The 26,650-nt window shown below is 42.4% G+C and overlaps 1 protein-coding gene across 3 annotated transcripts in view; it reads left to right on the forward strand.

Annotated features, from left to right (window-relative positions):
• Nucleotides 1-712: 712 nt before the first annotated feature.
• The window catches only part of pik3r5 (phosphoinositide-3-kinase, regulatory subunit 5), a 27,668-nt gene continuing 1,730 nt past the window's right edge, over nt 713-26,650 (forward strand). Inside the window, exons 1-18 of one of the 3 annotated variants that reach the window (XM_065959440.1) lie at nt 713-1,028; nt 11,946-12,061; nt 16,987-17,102; nt 17,241-17,309; nt 18,055-18,193; nt 19,158-19,227; nt 20,279-20,453; nt 20,637-20,805; nt 20,925-20,993; nt 21,124-22,010; nt 22,145-22,273; nt 22,451-22,582; nt 23,154-23,247; nt 23,567-23,643; nt 25,030-25,123; nt 25,265-25,347; nt 25,815-25,927; nt 26,602-26,650. The exon at nt 26,602-26,650 is cut by the window's right edge and continues 1,730 nt beyond it. In XM_065959440.1, the coding sequence (XP_065815512.1) occupies nt 11,962-12,061; nt 16,987-17,102; nt 17,241-17,309; nt 18,055-18,193; nt 19,158-19,227; nt 20,279-20,453; nt 20,637-20,805; nt 20,925-20,993; nt 21,124-22,010; nt 22,145-22,273; nt 22,451-22,582; nt 23,154-23,247; nt 23,567-23,643; nt 25,030-25,123; nt 25,265-25,347; nt 25,815-25,927; nt 26,602-26,650 (2,565 nt within the window). In that variant the 5' untranslated portion in view covers nt 713-1,028; nt 11,946-11,961. Of the gene's footprint in view, nt 1,029-11,945; nt 12,062-16,986; nt 17,103-17,240; nt 17,310-18,054; nt 18,194-19,157; nt 19,228-20,278; nt 20,454-20,636; nt 20,806-20,924; nt 20,994-21,123; nt 22,011-22,144; nt 22,274-22,450; nt 22,583-23,153; nt 23,248-23,566; nt 23,644-25,029; nt 25,124-25,264; nt 25,348-25,811; nt 25,928-26,601 lie in introns of all 3 variants that reach the window. The other 2 variants (XM_020657594.3, XM_020657595.3) reach the window with 2 other exon arrangements.

Raw genomic sequence — 26,650 nt, forward strand, 5'->3', positions numbered from 1 at the left:
GTCACTGAGTCCTGCTCCACGGCGGCCCATGCTCATATCGTCATGGTGTTCAGACAGTCTGCGTGTTGTTAGCTGCATGTTCCTGATGTCAGCTCCAACTTTGGGGGGCGTTCCTGGTGGTGTATCAAGACTGGCAACTCTGGGTTTCCGACTTCCGGGGTTCAAATGGAACAGATTACTGAAGTTTCTCTGAGTTTCCATGTTGGAGTTCCTTCTTCAAGGGGGCGTTGCGGATAACAAATCCTACTGGAATCTCTAAATTTGGTAGTTTTAAGAACAAATGGAACGCATCATGAAAGCTCTGACTGGTAAACATTAACGCTGATATGAAAATGTAACCATCACACAGCTAGTCTGAAATCAATGGAACTGCTTATTTATGACAGTACAATCAATGTAAAAGGGGTAACGGAAGCCTAGTGGTTAGTGCGAGTGGATGGTACTCAAAGCGGGTAGTCTAGTTTCAAATCCGACCTCCGACCTCCGCATTCCCAACTCTCTATCTGTCTCTATCCACTGTCCTAGAAAATAATGAACAAAGCCACAACACCCAAACAAAGAAAACTCTTCTCACACGCTTGAAAATAGCATGAGAAGAAAAAAAAACCACGCCAAACAGATGACTTCCTCCAAGGGGCCAACATCCCTTTAAAAAAATCCACATGCATGTAGAAAACATACACAATGACACCTCCCACCTTCACACACCAGCAGGCTCCCTCATTGTGCTCACATGCAACTCTGTCACACACTTCCTGTTTGCGCTGTTTGTGAGCCGCAGTGTGCTGTGTGTGAAGAGCAGAAGTCAGTGAGAGAGCTCCAGAAGAGACAGCAGTTTTAAGTGTGTGCTGCTTTTGTGCCATTGAGCTGCTCTGCCGTGTCCAGGATGTGGGTTTACCTGTGAAACTGTGCAGTGTGTGGTGGATGAATGGCAGCCGCACTGAGCTGGAGACACTCTTGTTTGGACTCACTGGATTCACTCAACATGAACACCGACACTGGAATGGATGCTGGACATTAAACTGCAGGTAAGACAACAGAGGCAACTCCTCTATATGTAAAGTGTCATTAGATAAATTATACTGTGGTTACATGCTACATACATGATGGATTGAGTGATGGGGATAGTTCTCTCTGTTAGAGCCCCAGTGACAGAAAGAACAGTGATCCTTTTTATGACCTGAAAAAAAGCAAAAGAGGTCATCTGCATAAAGATCAACTATTCCTATATTGTAATCTGTAATGCCTGTGTCGGGGAAGGTGCTGCAACAGGGTAGGTGTCAGACAAGACAATGTACAGTGTGTTGAAGAAATAGACCGCTTTTGTTCCTTTTCCCCACAAAATATTCAGTGAGAGATACAGTTGACAGTTAAAAAGTTAGCAAGAGGAGATTTGCCATCAGAAAAATATATTACATTCCTGTACAGGTCGATATGAGGAAAGGGATGAGACAAATTGCAGATGGTGCATTATTCTCCAGGGGGAGCCAATTTATTTGGGATGTAATTTGTTAGCTTGATGCTAACACATAATGGGAAAAGCCATTAAGGGGCTAACAGAATTAGCATTTAAATCGCTAAAATTTTAGCTTGAGAAGCGACCAAGTTTTGTAAACGTTGTTGAGTCTTTTTTTAAGTCAATGCTACATCAATATTAATGATAAGTCAGAGAAGCTAAGTCAGCAAAATATCAAGCCAACAGTCACAGTTACACTACAGTAGTGTGATTAGCTAACAGTCTGCGGCTTGGGGTTGGGATGTGCCAGCTTGTCCACAGGGGGCGCTAAAATTGGCACATGGGAAAACAAAGACTTTAAGACAAGTTGCATCTAGACAAGTCTCTGAGAAAGGGAATTTTATGTTTTTTGACTGTATTGTTTAGCTCTAAATGTTGTGGGAGAAGCTGGTTTTGTCAGCTTGTCATCTCGTTTTGACTTATACAACATTTTACATGAAACCTGAGTTTCTTTTTCTGCGGTGTCAAAGCGACAGTCGCCCTCACATTGATGGGAAAAGTAGGTTTATCATGCTGACTGCCACCTCTTACTGTGAGTTCATTTTGAGGACTTCTGCTTTTTACAGATGCTCAGTATGAATCATGCTTTTAATAAACGCTGAGGAAGTAGCGAGGCAGAGCCACGTGCCAGGCGCCTAGACGTTATCTCGCTTTAAACACCTCTGTGTGTGTGCGTTTGTATAATGGGAACACACGTGTCTAAGACAGTGTGGTCAGAGGTCTGTGTCAGCACATTAGACTGTAAGTTGAGGTTCTATCAGGTCACGTTCCTCTGGTGGATTTCAGTGGCTGGCATCTGTTTTGTGTAGAATAATGCAGATAAGTTCAACTTTCTAAAAAGATGAATTTACAGTGGACCCGGCTCATCACCTGTATGGACTGGTCAAAAAAAAAAATAACGGCTGCAAAGGGACAACCAAGGAGTGGTGTGGACTGTCACTGAATCATGAGTTCAATGTGACACAACACAGTCTGTCAGTGGTCTCTGAGGACTCCACCCTGCAGAAATACTACTGAGCCAACGCCTGAACACAACATCCTTTACACTGCATAACCAGCTGTCAGTGATTTTGAATTCAGGTTTGATGAAGAAAACTGGAAACTACAAACTCCAACAGAGGTCTAAAGATTGGCAAACATCCCCAAACCTGGTCAGACACACATCTCATTTACATATTTAAAGGTACAGACACAGAAACAGCCTGTTCTGAGCAGGGCTGAAATAGAGGGGTTTATAGGCATGATCAAATACAGGATCAGAGTGGATTTAGAACAAGAAACTTCACACACATGTTTTGAGGAGCTCTGAGACTTATCTAAACTGGTTGAAGAGGAGGAGGATATGTGAACTGTAAGGGAATTTGGTGTGTTCCCAGCGAATATTGGCAGGCAGCTGTGTAACAGCTTTCACACAACATTTAACCGACCTGAATTAATAGAAAAACCAAAAAGTAGTTTTAATGGACTTGTATTTCTGGTGCTGATTTGCAGAGGTTACAACTTTAATTGTTCAATCTTTTCACTGATGGTCTCTGTTGCTTTTGTACTCCATAAAGAGGCATCTATTCATTTCAGTGTGTTTCATAACCAGCCGAAAAATCCCCATAGTAGCTTTAGACTCTCAATCACTGCAGCTCTGATGTGGAGGGAAGATTAGATTCCGCAAATGACAACCGAGTACAATCATTTCTTGAAACGTGAAAAGTACAACTTTTCGACTACGCAATGAGTTGACATTACAAACTTGTCTCTAAGAGGACAGAAAGCAGTAAATGTTACATCTCCCTGTTCTTAGAAATTATTTAATTACACAATCCCTCTGAGCCCAGAAATCATCTCCTGTTGAGAAATAAAAACCGCCAGCGAAATGTTGTGTGTCAGGCAAAAAAGAAAAAAAGAAAAAGGGAACACACATTGATGACGTTGATTGGACGTGACACCCATTGTTGTTTACCACAGATATCGGATATGAAGAGTGAAGGCTGACACAATTTGGTTTTGTTTTTTTCACATCTAGCAGGAGTTTGATCAATATGAAGAGCTGTGTGTTATTCACAACACGGCTTCCTGTTTGTCTCCTTTCACCTCTGGTATCACTTCAAATCTGTTTAATTTATCTCCGCTTAACATACTTTGAGGTTGACAAACTCGTCTGTGCATGCAGAGGCGTCAGTGCACATGCACAACCCACCTGTTGTTACAGAGACATAAGCAGTGATGTAAGACTGAGAGCACCTTATACAGGCATCAGCATGCTCATCACTTGCTGCATAACAAACCCTAAACACTTACACCGAGTCAACAAGGACTCACTCAGTCCTGCTAGTGGAGCCGAGTAACCACTGATATCACTCACAGCGCCTGGAATTTGCATCAGTGCTAGTTTCGGCGTCTGTTTATCAGTGTTTATTGAGGAAGTAAAGACCAAAGTTTACATAAAGGAGCTTTCTGTTGTCTAGGTGACGGTATGAGTGTGATACTAAGACATAAGAGAAAAGGTTTTTACATCTGATTGACCTTTAATGACAAAACTCTCTATTTGAGTCATGCCAGCACATATGCACATTCTGAAGGTTATTCAGAATTTTCAACACTTAAGAGATAGGACAGTGGATGGAGTTGGAGTTGAGGAATAACATGCAGAAAAGAAGCCACAGGTCGGATTTGAACCCGGCCCTCTGCTCAGAGGACTCTAGCCTCAACACATGGGGGGTGTGAACTAACCGCTAGTCTACAGACACCCCCTCAAGACCTCTGTTTTTGTTGCCATGGATTCCAAACAAGTATCCAAATCGCTTGATTTAAACGAGACTTGAATCCAAGTTTAAATATCTGGTAACATAGGGGGCTTGGAGTGGTTGCCTTGCACGTCCCATGTTAAGACGCTGTGGTCTTCAGCAGGTCCAACCTCTGGCTGCTCCCCCCCCCCCCCCCCCCCCCCCCCCTCTATCTCTCAGATTTCCGACTCTGTCCACTGTCCTGTCCTTGCCACCCCCACCCCCCAAAAAACTGGTAACATTATCATAAATCATAAAGAAATTGTAATCAAAATGCAAAACATGGGGTGCTAGTTTTTTGCCGAGCAGTTTGATTGCCCCCCCCCCCCCCCACACACACACACACAGGTACTGAGGCTACAGTAGGCGGCCCGGGTTTGAGTACAACCTGCAGCTCCTTATTCCCAACTCTCTCTTCCTGATTTCCAACTCTATCCACTGTCTTGTCAAATAAAGGCAAACAAAGACCCCTCAAAATGGAGAATATCTGGGTCCTGGATAGCCTAACTGTTTTGATTCTTTAGTCCTTCTTGAAGTGGGCGGCCCAGCTTTGACTCTGACCCTCCATCCTTTGCTGTGTGTCATTACCCACTCTCATCCCTGTTTTTGACTCTTTCCACTGTGCAAAATAAGATCCTGAAATGTCATCGTCTTGAACTCCTGTTCAACATAACCAAGAGCTTCTGAGAAATAACATTTCAACTTCATTATACCATGAAGGGTGGGCTTAATTCTCTTGAATTAATAGCAGTCCATGACAAACTATGAAGTTTGAAGCTGCAGCCTCAGCCTTTTTGAACTTTTGAAACACGCTGGTCCAAATTCTCACTCTTTTCTTTCTTGTCCCGCCGTGTGCGTTCTCACCGGTAGAGGTTTGTTTGAACTAAAGGGAAACACTTACAGTCGAGCTTTGGAGTCGGGCCGCTGTTGTTTCCTAAAGCCATAAGAGAGCGGTTCACATCCAGTGAAGAGAAAGAGAGAGGGGGGGGGACTGGATGTGAATATCAGACTCTATTAATCATGAGGGGTCGGTTGAAGTGACAGACACGTATACTGTACACACAAACACACAAACACACACACTCCAGCTCTCCTGGCTCTCCAGGTCTGTGGGAGTGTATCTGAGAGTCTGATCTCACAACAACAATAGGCACGGCACCTGCTTCCTCAGCTGTGCAGGGAAGCCCTCTTCCTGATAGGAAGCAGTTGGTAATGGGATCAGTGGGGGAGATGGGAAGCGGCCTGTGAGGAAGGTGGAAGGTGGAAGGGGAGGAAGAGGAGGAACACAGCATGAGAAAGAGACGCAGGTGGAGGTGCACGACTTGCACTTGCTCGCTTCTTCTGGGAGCTACAATCTGTGCGACAGCTGTTCAATATGACAATGAATGCTCCCTCTTGTTGGAATCGGTTGCAAGATACTTTAAATCTTCGGGAGCTGGTTTCTTTGAATGTTTTTAAAAGGTCGTCTTAATGATCTGGAGGCAGAAATATCTGACTGCAGATGTTTTAACTAACTCGTATTGCCCTCTTTGATCGCTTTGTTGCTGATGACTTATGACAGATTCTGATGAATGTTTTTTTTTTGTGATTCTTGTATTTATGTTCATAGTTGTTAAGTGTTTTATGTCTGAAACCCTGTAATTGTGCTGCTGCCTGTCTTAGCCAGGACGCTCTTGTAAAATAGATTTTTAATCTCAATGAGACTTTTTCCTGGTTAAATAAAAAAATTAAATTAAATTAAAAGTATAAGAGGAAGGTTAGTTGTGGAATTGTTTTCATTGTTGTTTACAGGATCTGTTGTTCCCTTTTTTTGTCAGTCAGCTGACGAGGCTATTGTTCTTTTTCAGCGTTAATTAACATTATTTATCACCATATGATTTCCTAAATGTCATTTTATCTGTTAACAAAGCTTTTAGTCGATGACAGATTGTTCCTGTGGCAGATCTTCTGATGATCTCATACATCTCTGTGTTACTTCAGTAAAAACTCTAGTTAGCCTTCGGATAGTGTTTCTAGTGGTTCTCCCGCTGCCCTGCTTGTTATTGTCCGACTGGTGTGAGCCGCAACCCTGTGAAAAAGTGGAAGTGACCTTGTTGACTCGTAGAGATGTGCCGAATACATCCTCTTATGAAACTCCACACACTCCTGCGTTTGCAACACAGCTACAAACTCTACGTAAACAACTCTGATGACACTCTGGATTTGGGATTTTACCTAAAAAAAAAAATCCCAATATTTGTACACTGGACTATCAGCACCAACAGCTTTCTGATGATGTGTTCATGAGGTGTGATAAGCTAACTTATTGAATTTGTTTTCATATGTTTTGGTGTTGTATGTTGATGCTTGTAATGTACGATTCAGGTTGATAAATTAACTTAGCCAAACTATCATTGTAACGAGCGTTGGGGGCGCAGTGGTTGGTGCTCGGGCGGCCCAGGTTCGAGTTTGACCTGTAGCTCCTTTTCCACATGTCGTCCCTCATTCTCTCTCTCCCTGGTTTCCGGCTCTGTCCACTGTCCTATCTCTCCGATAAAGGCCCAAAACAACCCAAAAGGAATCAAAAAAAAAATATATAGCATTGTAAAACCATCTTGATGTGCATCCAAATCAGAGACTGTATAAAACATGGACGTGGTCTCAGTGACATAAAAGTTTTGAAGCCCAATGATGATGGTGGCCATATTGAAATGCTGTGTCAACCTAACTTTCGGTCAACCTATAGGGTGCTGGGATCGGGATAACCCATAGAAATCCTGATCCCATTCAAACTCTGAACAACACAATCTGGAGATTTCATCCAGATAAGAAAAAAAAGATTACGTAATCCTTTTTGTCTTTTAAACAACCTGATTTTATGACTCGATCGTATCTGGTTGCTTTCTTTCTATTGGATCACTATGTAACTGGGCTCTGAAGTCATATTTAGAAGCATTACTAATGTTTTCTACTCACTTTCACCACATATTGCCCTCTTAAAAAGTCTTCATTCCTTTTATTACCTTTGCACGTCTCCATTGATCCCCATCCTGGATGCAGGAGTCATCACGTCTCTGACTTATTAGTTCCTTCCACTCTCACCGGGCTCTCGTCCAGCTCCATCTGACCCTCACAATGACCGGAGCCCTTAGCTCAAGTGTCCAACACGCTCTGTTGTATTCCCCCGCTTAGTGCTGCTCGGAGCGACGCCTAGATACAATACGTCTCTGGGGAGGAAGGACCGCTGGCCTCCTGAACTCAGGTTTGCATGGACTACCGGGTGTTTCGGTTCAACGAGTGACCCTGTTAACTGGTGACTTTCTGGGGTTGTCTGTTAGAAATGGAAAATGGTCCATTGATGGTCCATGGAAATTTCATAGTACGCACAAGAACCATTCCAGCAAATGTAGGAAACCTTTTTCCTCTAGGTTCACAAATACCCAATCATAATGAGTGAGCGAGCAAGTCAGAGTGAGAGGGAGAGGGACTGACACTACCTATTCATCACTATGACTCAGATTAACCACATGTAGCCTGATACTGGCCTTAAAAACAACTGTCAACTACACGGTTTTGAGTTTGAATCTAGACTGCAACGTATCGAGTTTGACAGAGAGCTTGAGGAGGTTAACTTTATGAGAGGATGAGCTGGGGGGGGGGGTGAATCTTATTAGTTGTTTTTTTGTTGTTTTTATATTGTTTTTTTCTCTATTCACAAGTTTATAGTAGTCAGAAGATTGTAGATTTAGTTGCAACAAGTAGACGGCAATGCAACATTATGGATAACAGATGCCTTTAACAATCCACCGAAGAAGAAGAAGAAGAAGAGTGGTCGGCGTTGCCATGGTAACAGCTTGTTCAAATTTGAAACCCGCCTCAGCTCCAGCTCTCAGCCTGTCGTTAGGTTGATTGAAAGTTAGGCTGAGACAGCATTTCCAGCATGGAGACCGCCATCGATGGGACTCCAGCGCCCCCTGCAGGAACAGACGGCAGATGACGTCAGCCCTTCTTTAGGCCTACAGTCTGAGAATAACAAACCTCAGCATTCAACAGGTGTTGTGCCGAGAAACCCATACCTGCTGAGAATTGCATGCAACTCGTGGTAGCCTACAGTTTAAACTTTAAACTGTGTGGTTCTCAACTGGTGGGTTGGGACCCAAAAGTGGATCGTAACGCTGTTTTCAGTGGGTCATTTTGGACAAGTGCTGCAGCTTTCAGAAGTCTGTCCGTCACCTTAAGGTTGACCAGTAACACCATGAAGCATCTCGTATACCAGGCATACATTTATACTCACAGGTCATAGAAACAAGGTGATCGGTTATCTGTATCGGTGTTACGGCCCAGCCCCATTATACTTGTTGTTGTTGTTGTTTTTGTGACTGGGTTCAGTTATTTCTAGCTTTCATCTTCAAATGGGGAATTTGTCACGCTCACTGGGGAATTTTTGAGATGATATAATCAAAGCAAAAATGGTTTTTGATATCATTGCTCATTTTTGGCTCATCGCTGACGTTGCTTTTTTTAGGAACAAACACGAAAGCTCATGAAGTGTGTGTGTGTGTGTGTGTGTGTGTGTGTGTGTGTGTGTGTGTGTGTGTGTGTGTGTGTGTGTGTGTGTGTGTGTACATTTAGCTACAGGATTAATAGCATGTTAACGATGCCGAGATGCCGCTACATGTGTCACAAACAAAATCTGCTGAGCTGCTCGAGTTCTAAAAGCGATCATCTTTTAAAAGCTTTTCCCCTTTTTTTTAATTTAGGGAAGTATTTATTCAGTGTTTACCAGAATACACGGTCGGACATGTATACCATTTATCCTTAAAAACAATCTAATGTTAGGCAAGAGAAGCTTTAAAAATACTTGAAGTCACCACAGTGTCACTTCTCCTCTGCTCTCATTTCAATAAATATTCAGTCAAAGTTTCCCCCCGAAGCTAACAACAGAAAAATCCTTAAAACCTTCAATAACACATTCATGATGATCAAAACAACATTTCATTGTTGCTTTCTTCATCTACGTATATGCTTTAATCTGATTGGCTGTTTTTCTTTTCTTGTTTTATTCAATTCCTTTTTTTTTTCATTGTTCTTAACTCTTTTTAATGATTTTATCTCTTTGAGTCTCTCTGTTTTTAGTCTGTCTATCTTTCTTATTTTGTTTATCCTGTTTTACTTCTTTAACCTCTTTTTGTATTCCTGTTAACTTTTTGTTTGATTTCTTTAATGTCTTTTTTCTCTTTTAAGTGTTTCTATGTCGTTTGATAAGATTGTTGTTTTCATTGCTTCTACCACTTTTAATTTGCTTTCATCTCTTTGAATCTCCCGTCTCTATTTATTGTTTATCTTTCTTATTCCTGTGAACTCTTTATATTTGTTTTTATCTCTTTAAATGTATTTTTTCTCTTTTAAGTTTTTATTGTCTTTTGATAAGATTCTTGTTTTATTGCGTCTACCTTTCTTTAATCATTCTTAATTTACTTTCATCTCTTTGAGTCTTGTTTTATTGTTTCTATCTTTTTTATGTTGTTTATGTTGTTTTATTGCTTTAACCCCTTTTTGTGTTGCTGATCAGTTTTTTTTATTTGTTTAATTATTTCACTTATTTTTAAAATGCTGTCAAATTGATATTTGCTTTTATCTCTTTTAATGCTTTTTTGATCTTTTTTCTTTTTTTTAAGATTAATTTTTGGGCTTTTTGCCTTTATTCGATAGGACAGTGGATAGAGTTGAAAATCAGGGAGAGAGAGAGAGAGAGAGAGAGAGAGAGAGAGAGAGAGAGAGAGAGTGAGTGGGGAATGACATGAGAGACAGAATCCAGAGGTCGGAGGTCCTCCTGCTTGGAGGACTGCTCATCTCGTTTTATTGATTTAAACCTCTTTTTTAATTGCTGGTAACTTTTCACTTTGCTTTCATCTCTTTGAGTCTCTCTTTTTTTTTACCTTTTTATGTGTTTATCTCGTTTTATTGCTTTTGACTCGTGTTATTATCTCTTTTAATTTCTCCTGTGGTTCTCTTGGTCTCAATCCTGCTGAAAGGTTTTTGTTTTGTTTGGGTTCTTAGGTTGACTTCTTATTTATGTTTCTGCTTGAATGTCAAAGTGCTTTTTAAACCAAACCCTTATTTCTAAAGGTGACATTTTAATTTTGAATGTCATATTTTATTAGTAACTGAGGGAAAATTCTGGTTGGAGTGTAGCTGCAGGAAAGCGCACCACAGCAGTTGCAGGTTCGGGGCACCTCGGCAGTACTCGGAAAGTCCCCTGTATGAATGAAGTTATTGTATCCTTTCCCACAAAAAAACACCTGTGCAGTATGCAGGGGAATTTACCAGTCTTGAAATACTGTAGTTACCAGTGGAGAAGTGGTCACCCACCTCAGAAATATGGCTCAAGTTCGGGTCACTGTGGTTGACTTTTGGTTTCTGCTGGTTTTCAGTCGTGATGGGACGTCCCCTGTATTCTGTTATGAGTATGCCCCCTCGATGAGGCGTGTTTATTACAGAACTGAAACGCCCTGCCACACATGGGTTGTCTTCAGATGCTGCATGAAAAACAGTCAAATGCACTGATATGTGAAAGCGTAAAAAAGTAAAGTTCAGCACATCCAGGATGAGTCAGTGATGAAGATATGATGCTTTAACTTTGTTGTTGTCATACGGAAATTAAACAGCCGACTTCACCATTTTCAGCATCTTTGACCTGTGAGCTACATTATTGTTCCTTAAAATCACTGCAGGCTTTTTTCTTTTCTTTAACCCTCATTGAATTAATAGTGTAAAACCCTGTTCTTGTTTTGGTTTGTATTAAAAGACAAACATGTAAGATATTGACTTAATTAAAATGATAAAGTGACCTTACTATCTGATCAGACATTAAGGAAACATGCTATGTTGAAGTGCTGGCTTCTCTGACAACAATGCAGCAGCCAGTATGTCCTCCTTCTAGGGGGTGGGGGGGGGAGACAGCTCTCTACAATGTTTTGAATTTGGACTGCAGTACTTATTTTAAACACTAGGTATTGCTCTGTTATATTTTGTGACCAGGTGACTTTTAGGAACTGCTAGTGCGGCCCATGAAGAGGATCTCAGGCAGCGGTCCAGTCATAGGGAGTCCCTGGCCACTTACAGCGACAGGTGTAATGAAGTCACTTCTCTTGGTACGCCTTAAAAGCCCGGCAGCAGCACATTTGAAACGGAGCATTTTTCTCTGTGTTGTAAGACTTGTGCAGACCACAAACAAAGGACTGGATGGGTTTATTTCACATTTTGTGGATCAGTAGACACTCAGGTTACCCAAATATATTGTACACCGTACAAGTGGATTTTTCATAATATGTCCCCTTTAATTGATATTTCAGCTACCATAGCAACAAAACAGCAACACAAGCCACACTGTTTGTGTTTCCCTTCTCACTTAGAAATGTCCCTGTATGGTTTGTGCGCCCTCCGAGACTGTTTTTCATACTAAGCGGTTCAGCTGCCTTCATGCAAAACAGAACTGATAACACACACACTGTTTATGAAGAGAGAGGAGACATGTTTGTGTGTCGCTGCTTGGAAATATGATGTGAACATACAAACGATTCCACGGAATACATGAATGGGGAACACACAGATAACTGTTGTGTGTTTCTTTGATGTTTAATATCCGCTCTGTGTGTCGTCCCTCCACACAGATCCTGAGCGCTGAAGATGCAGCACACGTCGTGCACAGAGGACAGGATCCAGCACGCTCTGGACCGATGTCTGGACGGGCTGAGGCAGAGTCCCACGTCTGCTCAACACTGGAACGGTAAGAGTCGGGGGAGCTATGGGAGGGATGATGTCAGCAGGTTGAGAATCAGATGTACTTAGTTTTCCAGTTTACGTAGCAGAGAAACATGAAAGACTTCTGCACTGCTGCTGAGAGGATGATTCACTCACCATCAGATTCTGATGTTACTTTTCAAGGTCCAAACTTAATGGAGAAAGTCACAATAAATTCAAACATTTCGTCATGTTCTTTGATTGGTGTTTACACTTGGACATCATAAGGGACTTCCAGGTCCAGTTCTGCTGAATGATGCATTTGCTGGACACAAACATGACGCAAGAACTGTCTGCTTATAGTTTAATCCAATGTCAATGTTTAAAATTGATATGAACATGTTTGCAGCCTGGTGCAAAAATGAATTTGGTATTGATATCTTACTTCTTAATTGGTTCAAACTGTAGTCATCCTTTTTGATTTTATCAAACCAAAGAGGTATTCGTTTTTTCCGGGGCAGAAAAGCGCTAGCTGTGCGTTCAGGAGAGTTTGCGTGAAGTGTTTGTGCTCTGAGAAGAAACGCGCTGCACGTTCGTCCTGTCTCTATGACAACAGTCTGTTGACAACGGTCGCTGTATGACCGACACTGCTCTGTTACTTTTTACTGTATGTTTTATATTTGAGATGGAAAAATGCAGGGAATATCATACCTTTGGAAAAAGAGCACCGGTGATGTCAACAGTATTTTTCTGAAAAGTTGAAAGATTTTCAACTCGAGCGCTCAGAGCCGCCGCTTTCTGCTGGAAACGCTCCCTTCTCATTGAAAACAATTGAAAACCGCATAGGTGGACACGGGGTCTTAGCTGATCTGACTGACAGGTGGTAGCTGTTTCCCAGGAGGCTTAAGGACAGTTCTTTGCTGATGCAGACACTAGTCATTACTTCTTTATGTATGTTTTCCAGATGAGTCATGTGATTGGATGTATTTAATTTTGATAGTTGTCCCTCCTCTTGAACATTTTACTTGAAAATGTCTAAAAAAAACTGCATGATGCTGATGTTTCCTAGAAGACTCCAACACTGCCAATCTTCGCTTTCACATTTGACCACAAAAACCCTTTCCTCTGAAGCAGCATTACACAAACAGATACTCATCCGCTTCTGACCACGGGGCATTTTGTAGTTATTGCTGAAACTGATGTTCAACTGTGTGGTCAAACTTTCTGTTTGAGAGCAGCGGAGAGGAAACCTCATATTTATATTAAGATATGTGCTGTTTGAAGGCACATCATTTTTAACAGCAGTCTCTGAGCAGAAATCGAGAGCAGAGGTGGCGGTGTGAAAAACAATGTGCAAAAACGATCAGAGGCTTTGTCAGTGGATAAAATGTCGACATATCGGTCCCTTAAGAAAGAACTAAATCAAGGTTATCACCCTGACTGTGGGAGATTAAGTCGAGCCAAGCGATCGAGGAACTCCAACTCCCTCGACATCTGCCCAAGAAAGACAGAAGGATGTTAGTATGCATAGCAGCTGTGCAGCAGGTCTGTCCTAAAAATAAAGGTAAAACAAGTTATATGCAGATGTGTAAGTGGTTATAAAACCTTGCTACTAGGGCTGGGTATTTCCCACAACATCACAATTCGATACATATCGTGATATACATTGATTTTGGATAATGACGACGTCCTACACACAACTCACTACACCAGCTGTTCTTTATGTTGGGAATAACAGCAGAAGCATTTTAAGGATCTTACAACTTCAAACACTTCACTTCAGGTCCTCAGAGATCAGACATTCAAATATTTGAATCCCACAGCTGTGGCTAAGGCGTTATTGTGAACTGCACCATGGGTCTATATTTAATCTCATGATTCAAGTGCAATTTGCAGGAAAAAATACAAAAAATCTGAAAATATTTCACTTCTGATAAAATTAAATTTGTCAAAATTTACATGAAAGATGCAATAAGTTAGTTCTGACTATTCTTTGATGAATAAGGAGTTTGCATTTCAAATATGTCAACACAGCTTTGCAGCCGTATCCATTCTGTAACATCTGCATTTTACAAGGAGCATTTGACGCTATACTGCCGTATTGATTTTTTAAGCACAGCCCTAACTTCTGCCTTCAGTGCTTCATTTTGTTCACCTCTCCTCGGCTTCATGCATCCATGAAAAAAAAAGTTTCAATATTTTAATATCTGTGTGGAGAAGAAAGAAAGAAGACACACTTGACGGAGAACATCCCAGAACAATAAATCAAACGTACCCTTTTCTCAGGCTGCCGCATGTCGGGAAGTAAATAAAGACGCTCACACACAGTGGACTGAAATGTGTTTCAGAGAAATCCCTGATCGTCACCTCGCACACAGCTTCTCTGAGCTGCTGTCTGCGTTGTTGAAATAAAACAGAATATCTTGAAACATCACATTCTTCTAATACACATTGCACTTGGGGGAATTTTCAACAAACGTCTGCCTGCCATAAACCCCACAGCAGCGCTGGAAATCAAGTCAGCTGCAGCACACTTGCAGAAGCTCATGCTCACGTTAACTAGCAGTAATGAAAGGCAGCTGAGTCTCCGTCCAGCACGCTTCAAAGCGCAGCGAGGACGATTCAGTAGCAATTTGGAACGACTTAAAAAGAAATTGGTAGGGAGACAAAGTGTTTGTTTAAGATGACACGACGGTAGCAGATGTGACCTTGACTGGTTTTGATTTGTAGGTTTTGGCATGCAGCTGGTCTTCCCTCTTTTACAGTACTGCGTGCAGCCAGCTCAACACTGAATCTTTTATTTGCAGGCAGAATCTGATCGGACTGGACGACCCCCTGGTTGTTCATCAATAAGCTAACTTTGTGCACAGTTAAATATTCTTTCTTTTCAATCTTTGATGTGCACGAGTTTTGTTTAAAAATAATTAAAGGCCGTCTCATACCATGTCCCAAATAAAGGTCATGACATATAGAAAGTAGAAAAACAGCCCGGGGAAATGAGTTGAAGTTTAGCATGTTGAGCTTGTTGTTGGTGACACTGTAGCTGTGATATCATTGAGGGATGTGTTATTGGGTGCTGCAGGAAGCTGTGCGTACGTACAGCTGGGAGGAAGTGGTGGCAGAGACACACCGCAGTGTGTGAGGGAGGCATCGTACAGCGGGGAGCTTCTGTGGTGCAGGGTGTCAAAACAGGTCTGATGATCAAATCAGCATCAGCGTGCTTCATATTAACCAGTGCAAGATGTTTGTTTATGCCTTTATCTTTCTTGTCTTCTTAGAGAGAATTGTACGTTAGAGCTCCTGTGTTGATGTGGACGACCCCTGTGGACTTTTTTTTACTGTACATGTTTAAGTGATGTTCTTTCACAGTATATTTCATCTCGCTTTCTTTAAACAGTTAAAGGAAGAATGTGAAACATGTTCCACATAAATACATCATAAAGTCTGTCCTGTGTAAATGTGTCTCTGAGTCCTGACTGTCTACAATGAGGGAGAAGCTCGAGTCCCGCTGGCTGTGTTGTTGTCAGAGCCGTGTTTACATGGACGGGACGGCCGGCTCCTCCCCTTGTGTATAAAAGCTGTTTTAGTCAAGAACTAGAGAGAAGAAGAAGAACATACTCACTGATTATTTGGATGTTAGTAAAAGTTTTTAGATCACGCTCATTCTGTGTCAAGTTATGTTCAAAATGAAGCTACGAGCTAACTAAAGAGCGCTAACATTAGCATGCTAACACAACAATGCAGGACACAGGTGATTGCAGCTCGAGCAAATGACAATTTGCTTGTGCTGCTTAATGGTGCTTAAGAGCGGAGAGCGGAGGCTTCAGAATAGCGGAGGTGTCGCAAAAAAGACGTTTGTTTTGGTTTCATGCTGGTGCTCAAAAGGTGACACTTACTGGATCAAAACGTCTCACATTCTTGCTTTAAAAGTATCACTAAAATGTAAAGAAAAGGCTTTTTTTCTGCCACCGAATCACTTCGTCTGCCACCTTCCCAGCAGGCAGCAGATTCAGAACTTAAACTTAAAGCAAAATAGAAATAAAACATCTTGTAGCTGATGGTCTTTTTTGCTTTTTAAGGTCATCAGTATGAATTTCAGTTTGTTTCATAAGCTTTAAACGATCCTTATCACATGTTTCAGTCTGTACTCTGTACTCATGGAACAGCTACACCTCTGACTTTTGATTCAGACTCAGCACACTGTTGTTTTTTTTAAGATGGCAGATAACGCTGCTAGATGAGACATACCAACTGACAAGTTTCTTGGAAAACATCTCACTGTCACCTGAACAACTGCTGATGTGTTACTTCCTGAGTCCCTGAGAGATTCACAAAGAGCCGTTTATATCGAGGAATCAAATGGAAAGTAAGGTACTAGTGAGGTGCTCTGGGTTGTTTTTGTGAGCGTGATTGACCTCACACTGGGGTGGATTGCTGTTCTTTCATCTTGTGCTACTTTCACACTGCAAAGCAGACGATAGAAACAACACACCTCCTTTCTTTACATCCTAAACGGTTTTGAATGGGCTCCAGGTGATGAATCATACAACTAGATCTTCACTGAGGGGAGGGTCGGGGGAGGAGGGGAGGTGATGTGCTGAGGGACAGTGGAGGTACGCCCAAAGAAAGGTTTCATAGAGTGGTGCTGAAGTGCGGTATCGACTCTCTGAAAGTTACATTTTGTATATACCAAGCTGCAACCTCTGGTTTTTAAAAAATGAAACCAATGGGATTCTTATCTTGTCACCATGCAAGAGGGGCTCCATAGTAAACTTAGCTTTTCTGCACCTATAAAGGTTTAGTTCTAACTTTCACACTCCGCAATTGTCTTTTTTTAGGTTGCAGAAAACTTGCAGTGGTGATTAAAAAACATGTGATTTCTTTACGTTTTGTGTCTGTAATGTGTTGCTTTTGTCCACGCTGAACCTGTGCATCGCAGTAACATGGATCTCCTCGTGTTCTGTGTTTCAGTGCTGATGTGCTCGGCAGGTCAGTCCATGAACCGCTGGAGCCTGGAGGAGATGGTGAAGAGGGACCCTGAGAACTTCCTCATCCTCTTACAGCAGATCATCAGGAAGACCAAAGAGGTGAGATGAGAGAACACATACATTACAGAAGTGATCTTTGAATGTAAAAAACAGCATTGTTAATTAGTGGGAGCTTATCCTAATCATTCTCTTTCTGCCTGTACGTGTGTGTGTGTGTGTGTGTGTGTGTGTGTTCAGGCTCAGGAGCAGTGTCAGTATGAGATGGTGGCTCCCCTTGCGATCATGTTCTCCTCCACCCTGCTACAGGTAAAAAAATTTTTTAAAAAAGATCCAAAATGGTGGCGTATGTTCGTAACTCTTTACACAAACTGTCCTCAGAGGAACACGTGGTCCCTAACACTGTTTGAAGATAAAGTGCTAAGAGAGAAGTTATGGTGGGGGGCCCGCAACAGTGAAACCGTGACTCTCCTGGTAGCTTTTTAGCTCCAAACAGTGTTCCAGGGACACATTTTTACTTCATTGTGTATTCAGTTCAGAATTGTTTCACTTCTCCAACTTTTAAATGTCACTGCCATAAAATCTCCACAGTGCACCTTTAAAGGTGGAGTCAGTAGCGTTTCTCATTGCAGTTTGCAAACACAACATTCAAACTTGGCCCCTCCTCCTGGGGTCATCGCCCCCCCAGAAGCTCACACAGTTTTACTGCTTGTTCCTACATTGCAAGCTAACCGCCGGTGTTTGTCACCTGCCTGTCCAACAGGAAGCAGACCAACTCCATGTCCTCAGGTGAAAGCCAACACAAGGTTCACCCTCGTTTAAGATTTATTTATTTACCTGCTCTGTGTTTTACCTCACCCTTATTCGATTTTTCTTGAGCTCCCTTCATGTTTAGATCATAATCAATTTAAAAAGCAATAATTGTTATTTCAGATATTACAGTGTCAGTTTAAGCTACATCGCCATGTGCAAAACCCCACGACATGATCCAAAGACAAGTCTTAAAAGAACAAAAAAATAACACCAGAATACCTCATCTGTGCTTTGGTTGCAGACGCCGTTCTGTCCTCCAGACACAGAGCTCCTGGAGAAGGCTGTCGCTGTGTTCCGCTGCTTCCTCACCTGGCCCGAGCCGTACAGCAGCGTGTGCAGAAACCTCCTCCACACTCTGCAGCTGGAGATCAAGGCTCCAGGTAAACATCCAGGATGAGTTCATCTTACACTAAGGGCTCCCCTTTGTGTGGATGTGTTTCTCTCTTGGAGTCTCTGCTGATGTCTTTGAAACTTTGTGATCTAGCTCCCTCTTGTGGCAGCTCAGAGAAAAAGCATGAAGCTTGAGCAAACGGATAACTGTTTACACGTGTTTGACAAACATCAGCATCAGTAAGAGCAGGGACAGATAGATGCTAAGGCCTCAAGTTGAACTTTGCGTTTCCTCTTATTGCGATAACATTGTTTGAAAGCGGATGAAGCTTTCGCATTTTACAAAAAAAAAATAGAGAAGTTGAGAACACCTGCTCTGAAATTTACAGGAAGGGTCAAAGGAAGTGCTAATGAAACAATAGACGTTTAAATCCACTGGATGAAAATGATGTGGTGCTTTTGTTTATTAGATGTGTTGCAAAGCTGAGTTTGTAAGTACCATATAGTGGTGTGTACTGTGTGTATGATGTGTATAGTGTGTACTGTATGTTGGAGAGGGAGCAAGAAAGCCCGAGCCACATCCCGATCACAGTCAATTATGTCTCAGATTTAAACTCAAACTATACCAGTGGTCAAATATTATTATGGACATATTTCTGGTTTTCATAATTTCATGGCAGATGTTTTCTTCATGTTTCAAATTAATTGGTCCATGTTGAGGGTTGATGGGGGCCGCATGTTGCCCACCCCTGAAATACAGGATCAGAGTGGATTTAGAACAAGAAACTTCACAGACATGTTTTGTGGAGCTCTGAGACTTATTTACACTTTTTGATGAGGAAGAGAATATATGACCTTTTAAAGCTGTATTTGCTGACCCATATTTTTACAGATGAGAAGTAGCCTGTAGGCGCCATGCTTCATTAACGACCTTGTCCGTGATGCTTGAGGAACTGAAAAACTGTCTGCTTGTGTGAAGCTCCTACAATCAATCTGTCTTTATCTTCCTCACAGGGATTTCCTTTCTGAGGCTGGTGAGAGAAGAACAGGGCCTCATCACCTCCAGCCAGTCGTCCAAGACCATGTGAGTCCACATTTACCGAAAAAGTGAATTTACTACACAAAGCTACAGATTATTCTCCAAGTAATCAATTAAAAGTTCTCATTTGAATTAAAGCCTTCAATCTATCACTGCTCATAAACGATAGATTTAATTTATAAATGGTGCTTAACATGGTGGAGGGACCAAACAAAGACCAAAACAAAACTGAGAGAGGTAGTAAAAAGATGGGACAATGACAGAGCGGGGTTGTAGGCTCATCTGTGACTTAAATGCAACGACTCCTATGCTAACTGAAACATTGCCTAGATATTTTTATATCTAAAAGGAAACCATTCTGCTCCAGTTAACATGTAAGCAGCACTTCTTTAAAAAGCAGCATGAGCAACAATCTATTTTCAGTCCGGTTCAAATGTTGCAATCTTTCAGCTTCTGCTATCCTTGTAAATTTAGCCTCTTAATTTGTATCAGAGGTTCTTGGTAAGTTTATCTGATCTGATACCTTACTTTAAAATAAAAAAAACACACAGGTCCAAGACTTCACTTAAGAATTGCCCAGCAGGTTCATGGGAAACTCCCTTTACATCACCTCCTTAACCGCCAAACCCCGCTATCACCGCCATCGCTGTGGCATCCTGTTACATCTTTCCCTAATGTGAACATGTCCTCACATAGCTGCCTCTGTTTCATGATTTCCTTTATTCTAACATCTCCCTACAGATGTTTTTCTCTCTTCTGTTGTGTACCCTTTGCCGTTCGTTTTCATAACCAATGTTCCCACAAGAATGAGATAGTACAGGGACTTGAACCGGGAACCCTCAGATTCCCAACCCAAGTGCAAGCTCAAGGGAATTTGGATTCAAGATATGCAAAAATACTTTTTAAAGTAGGGACAATGGAAATCAAAACTTTTGAGCCCCCATGAAATCTGGTGCAAGAATCGCATTATCTTTTCCTTTTTAAAAACCTTGAAATTGATTTTTTCTTGAAGTTAATTTTGTTGTTGTTGTTGTTGTTGTTGTTGTTGTTGTTGTTGTTGTTGTTACCACTGACACCATCTGTGTGCTTCCTGCAGGACTGTGCTGCTAATGAACCCGGGCGAGGTGCCCCCTGACTTTCTCTCAGTGGCTGAGCAGCTCAGCAGCGTCCGGCACTCGGAGAACGAGACCTACATCACCCTGATCAAACGCGCCTACCAGTCCACACTAGGCACCAAGTACCCGCTCCACAGTATCCACCAAGTCCTGCAGGTGTGTGCTCAGAGTGGGGGTTCTGATTCCAAAAGACCAGGGCCCGAGTCTGTACAATTTTTACACATTCTTGTTACAATTAGTCTGTACAGTTGTACAGTCTATCATGTATGCTCAAGGTAGTGTTATACCCCCAGAATGTATCTTTCATAAATCACTTTTTCATAAAAATGCTTTTTGCAGGACAAAAATGTGAACGAACTGGAGGAGATCTTCTCTGTGGTAAGTGATCTCTTAGAGACGGCCGCTGCCATGAGTGACCCTCTGAAGGGCCGCAGTCATGTCATCCAGGGACTCGAGCAACTGAGGGAGAGGATGAGAATCCCAGCGTCCAATGGAAGGAAGTCTGATGGTAAGAGGACAGGTTTTCAGGAGCTTTGGGAAGTGTGCATTGGCTTAAAATAAAAAATATATTTCCTTTGCCGGGGAACATTGCGCTCATAGGCTCCTTCTGTTTGATTTTCTTCTCAGGAATGCTGCAGACTCTACCTCTGCCCACAGCCAAGTGTTACATGTTTCACTGGGAAAATGATAATTTTGGTAAGTACTCTACATGTCGCACATTCTTCCTTTAAAGCATGCTTAACATTTAATCAACTGATTGTTTTTTTCTGTTCTAACTGATAAATATAATTGAGTGTCATCAACATACAATAACAATTTCCTACAGATGTTCTCAACACCCTTTTGGAGAATGACCCCGACGACCTGTCCTCCAACGGGCATGCTGAGGAGGAGGAGGAAGAGGAGGTAGACAGTGACGACGAGGAGGAGGAGGGGGATGTGATAGGGATCGGTTTACGAGAAGAGGACGAACAAGACAAGGAAGAGGAGTTGCATGACGTAGAACTGCCTTTAATGTCCACCCATCGTGCCTCCACCTTCTCCACCATCTCCTCCCTGTCCACCGCCTCCAAAGACTCCATGTTCTCTACCTTGTCCATAACCTCAGGGTCGTACGCTCCATCGCTCTACTCTGTGACTTCTGGAGTGGATAGTGACTTCTTTGACGATTTCGACGAGTCTCCCGTCTCAGAAAAATGTTCCCCAAAGTCTAATAATAGAGCTTCTGCTCGGCTCAGCCAGCACTTTTATCGGCTCTTTGCCAAACCCAAAGGGTCCCGGTCGCTGATCCGGGCCAAAAGTTTAGGAAACACAGAATCAAAGGACCTTTCGTTGGTGCGAGACAGGCGCTCAAACTCTCTCCCGCAGCAGGTCAAGTTAAGAAGTCCTGAGCCCCTGCAGCAGCCTCACAGTCAGACTCTCAGACATGTCTGTTTTCGGAGGAGGCCGATTCTCAGTAGCGACGAGGACGTCAAGAACACCACGCTGAGGGTGGTGGTGTTTGGCGCCGATCACGTCGTGGGGAAGGTTGCCCGGGCCTACAACAGCCTAAGGAGGAAGGAGAGTGAGTGTCCTCGCCTCAACAAGGCCTTCAAGCTTCGGTTCTACTTCGTGCCTGTGAAGAGGGACTCTGCAGCAGCAGGGCCGGGGAGTCTGAGGTCTCCTAGTCCTGTGGTCTACTCTGGAAGCCCAAGAAGAGCGAGCCTGACTAATGTAAGCAGATGATTGGTTTCAAAATCAGTTACAAAAGTGCTGACTTGCTAAATTTAAGAGTATAAAAGCTAGATTTAAACATGGCTGCAGTGAAAGAGTAAAAACACGAGTTGTAATTTTTGCTTTTGTTGAAGCAGGAGCTACCGCTTTCGAGCGCAGGGGACAGTACTAATGACATCGCCAACCTCCTCGGTATGTTGGACCCTTGGTACGAGAGAAACACCCTCAGCCTGCTTAACTTGCCTGCCAACGTCGTCTGCCAGGTATGACTGGGATCAAACCTTTACACTGCCTCACCCACACCAATACAAGAAGTCATTTATTTGGTCAGAAGCACAGATTGAGCTCTGAGTTTAAATAGCTTTCAATAATGTATGATATTTTGTTTAGACTGTAACCACATGAACATCAATGTAAATGTTTTTTATGTCTCTCTGCAGCAAACCTCAAAGACAGAATCGGAGTCATACGATAGTTCGTATGAGCAGCGTTTGCCAATCCTGGCCGACTTGGTCCTGTACTACTGCCGCAACGCTACCAGGCCGGCTCTGATCCAGCTGTATCAAGCTGAGGTAAGAAACAAAAACACAAAAATCCTACATTCATGTCTGTCTTCAAGCCATTTCTTCAGCTGTGTTTTTTTAAGGGATTTATTCAGGGACAGCTGGTACAAACGGGCTAGCAGTGCTAAGCCCTCCTTTCTTATTCAATAAAGATTGGAAATTGTTCTTCAAATAACCTTCAACAGATTGTTTTACATGTTGGTGGAACCTAGCCTAACCTAGCTAAACCTTATAGTAACAAGAAAAAGACACAAATCTGCCTTTTTGTTTACAGCCCGAGCACTGTATCCTCCTCTTCCATTCACTTCTGTGGTGTAAATTAGTTTTCATGGTATGCTATTTGATTTGCCGATCATTTAGGATCATTAAATTCAGCACACAGGCCCACAGACTTTGATCATTTGACCGATGACAGAACTGGCATTACACACTGTAGAAATCAACTTGACAAACGGTCTATTTAGCGTAACATGGTTAGCTTGTTTCTCAAGTTAAAATGAGAAATGAAAAAGCGCAGAAAAAGAACTTAAGTTTCACGATCCCAAATTCAACGACTGATCCAGAATCTACTGTGTTGCAGTTGACGTTAGCTGGCGGAGAGAAGAGGACCGAGGTGTTCGTCCACTCACTGGAGCTGGGTCACACTGCAGGAACACGAGCCATCAAGGCCATGGGTGAGTGTGACGCACACACATACACACATACATAAACACAGACCCTAGAAACCAAACCACACACAATAAAGCTTGTTCCCACTTCCATTAAATACATCATCGTCAGTGTTTTTGAGGTTGAATCTGGACCAGTTTATGGAAGAGGAACATCTGCTATTTCTATAAAACCATTCAGTCTACTTCTACTTTTTTTAGTTTCACTCATCAGTATTTGTGTTGCACTTCTGATTTTCAATTTTTCCTCTGAGAGGTAAAATACTACTGACAATATCTTCTTCATTTTAAATGTGTGTATTTGTGTTTATCTCTCTTTACATAGGCGCTGCCAGTAAGCGCTTTGGCATCGATGGAGACCGAGAAGCCGTGCCCCTTATGTTAGAGGTGGTGTACAACAGGGTAAGATTCTGGATGTGATCTTATTCACTATTAAAAGTTGTGCAGTGAAGGTTCTCTTTTGGGGCGCAGATGGCCTAGCGGTTAGGTTGCTTCCCATGTACCGAGGCTACAGTCCTCCACTAGGGTCGACCCGATCCCTGTGGCTCCTTTCCTGCATGTCATTTCTGAATCCTATCTAAAGGACTTTTAGAAGACATTGCAAGTTCTTCCTGTTTACTCTGATTCACCTAGTTTCTGTTTTGATCACTTCTCCTTCCTCAAGAAATGACACATGGAGGTTTTTTTTTACCACCTCTGCGAAACAGCAGTGATCACGTGTCAGGGCAGAGAAACGGCTTTTGTTTTTGTGGTCCCTGTGGTATGAAGCTTTCAGACTCATGGAAATGAAAGCCTTTGGCAGGGCCATCCATAAGGGGGGGAAAGGTTCTTGGGCCCAGCCACCAGGGGGCCTTATTGAGGCAAGCTAAATATGAGGGCGAAACTCAGGACTTTCTCTGTGTTTGGATGTTTTTTGTCCAGCACCCAGTACTTCAGCTTTCCTGTATGTGCGTGCCTTTTGACATTTTTGTATAAGCTAAACATGACCCATATTTATTTCAAATTCTCTACTTATTAAATCAACAAAAGTGCATCTTTTATTTATTTTATTTTATTTTTGGGAATTCTGTGCCTTTATTAGAGAGATAGGACAGTGGATAGAGTCTGAAATCAGGGAGAAAGAGATTAGGGAATGACATGCGGTAAAGAAGCCGCAGGTCGGATTCAAACCTGGGCTGTCTGCGTGGAGGACTACAGCCTCCATACATGGAGCGCGCGCTCTAACCACTGCGCCACCAGCGCCCCAAAAGTGCATCTTTTATGAAAAAAAAGATTTTAAAATGCAGTGTGTATCAAAAGATTTACTCCGTCTCCTCAAAATCCTCCTTTGAGTTATTATTTTTATGTTTATGAATTTAAGTCAAAAATCTGAAATGCAGGGTGCCGGTGGCCTAGTGGTTAGTGCGCATGCCCCATGTTCAGAGACTGTAGTCCTCGATGTGGGCTGCCCGGGGTTTGAAACCAACCTGTGGCTCCTTTCCTGCATGTCATTCCCCACTCTCTCTGTCCCTGATTTCAGACTCTAGTCCTATCTCTACAAAAAAAGGCCCAAAAATAAAAAATTGTGGCCAACAAATGGGGTTACCAAAAAAGGCTTATGAAAAAGTAATGATATTGGGATACCACTGGCAGTGGTGTGTTTATGGACCAATCAGATTTGGTGAGGGTCCATTCACTCAAATGCATCTCTTATCTTCGGATAGATGCATTTGTTGTGTGTTATTTGCTGCTCCCATATGTTTTTTTCCTCCCAGTAATAATCTTATTGTCCTTTCTCCTTCCGTGCAGGTGGTGATCAGTGGGAGGAGCCAATGGAAAAAAGACACCAAAGTCTGTACTTCAGTCAACTTAACCAAAGCGTGCAAGAATCCAGAAGAACTAGGTAAACCTGATTGAGACCACACATCAAGTGCTTTAATTCAACCCTAGAATAATTACTGTTTATGGTGCTTTGTTGATTGTAGAAGACTTGAGTCTTTTTATTTATCTCTATTCATGATTTATCTGAATCTGTCTCCGTCAGACTCAAAGATGGAGTATCTGCTGCTGACGACGACTGAAGTCCTGAAGAGACAGGGCGGAAAAAGCAAAAAGGGCTACAATCAGGTGAGTTACACGAGCACACAGCACGTCCTGGTGGTTTGCGGTTAAAAAAAAAAAAAAAAAAAAAGGTTTTTGCAGCAGCACGCCCACACCAAAAATCTCAGCGACATATTCAGAATCTGGGACCTGAACCTCCTGAGAACATTTTCACAAACAGGCGGCTAAATAGAAAAAAAAAGGCACATCAAAGGCAAGACTTCCGTGTTTATGCTTGTAAATGTTCTGCACTGATACAACCTACTCAACATTGCAGCTCAATCTTTCGATTTTGAGCTTTGATCTAACTCAAGCAGAATGTGAACCAAATCATTTCTCTTTCCATCTCTGAGACAAAAACAGGAGCTTAAAACACAAATCAAACTCTTAGCCGATGACTATTAATGTATATCAAATGATACACAAATTTCCAATCATATCCTGAAGGATTTACAAAGCATTGTTTCTCTCTCCCCTCTTCCCCTCTGTAGCAGCTGAGTGTGACTGAGGTGAAGGTGGATAAGGTGCAGATCAGCGGAGCCGGAGACACGACCTTTGCAGTTTGTTTGGACCAGGATGAGAAGAAAATACTGCAGAGTGTCACCAGGTGTGGAGTTAGAGTTACACACACACACAAACATTTTATTAATACTTGTGAGGACTGTCCAAGCAGCAACCTCTGGGGGTGAAAAATGAAGCCGATGCTGAAGTTGCAAAATCCTGCAGTTCCTCGAGTGTCCACTAGAGGCTGGCTGCAGGAAGTCGCATACACACCCATTCAAAAAAGCCAGTTTTTACAGCATGTTCAAAAAACCACACCTCAACCTTCCCCTGTTGCACAAAGATGCCAAAATGCCCCAGTGACGGGTGCTGAAATATTGAACATTTGGAGCTAGAGTGTGCGCAGCAGGGATTGGCTGGAAGAGCCACAGTGTTGACATCACAACACTTTTTATTCTAAGATTTTTTTACGGGCTTTTTATGCCTTTATTTAGAGAAAGGACAGTGGATAGAGTCAGCAATCGGGGAGACAGCCCCTTGTGATGTCATCAGGGAGACAGCCCTTTGTGATGTCATGAAGGGAAAATCTCCAAACGGCCTTTTTTTAAGCACACATTTTCTAAAAAGTGTTAGAGGAACATGGTGAAGAGTATTTTGCAGAATATGTGACCTTTAAGGTATTTCTCACAGATGATTATGTCTTATTCACACCATTCACTCACAGCCCTCGCAAGAGTTGTAACGTATCTAACCCCCTGCGTCTCCTTCTCTCCCACACAGGTGTGACATATCGGTGTGCTATAAACCCGACAGCTCCAGTGACTGGAAG

Source organism: Labrus bergylta, chromosome 1 (genome assembly GCF_963930695.1).
Source record: "Labrus bergylta chromosome 1, fLabBer1.1, whole genome shotgun sequence".
NCBI classification, from domain to species: domain Eukaryota; kingdom Metazoa; phylum Chordata; class Actinopteri; order Labriformes; family Labridae; genus Labrus; species Labrus bergylta.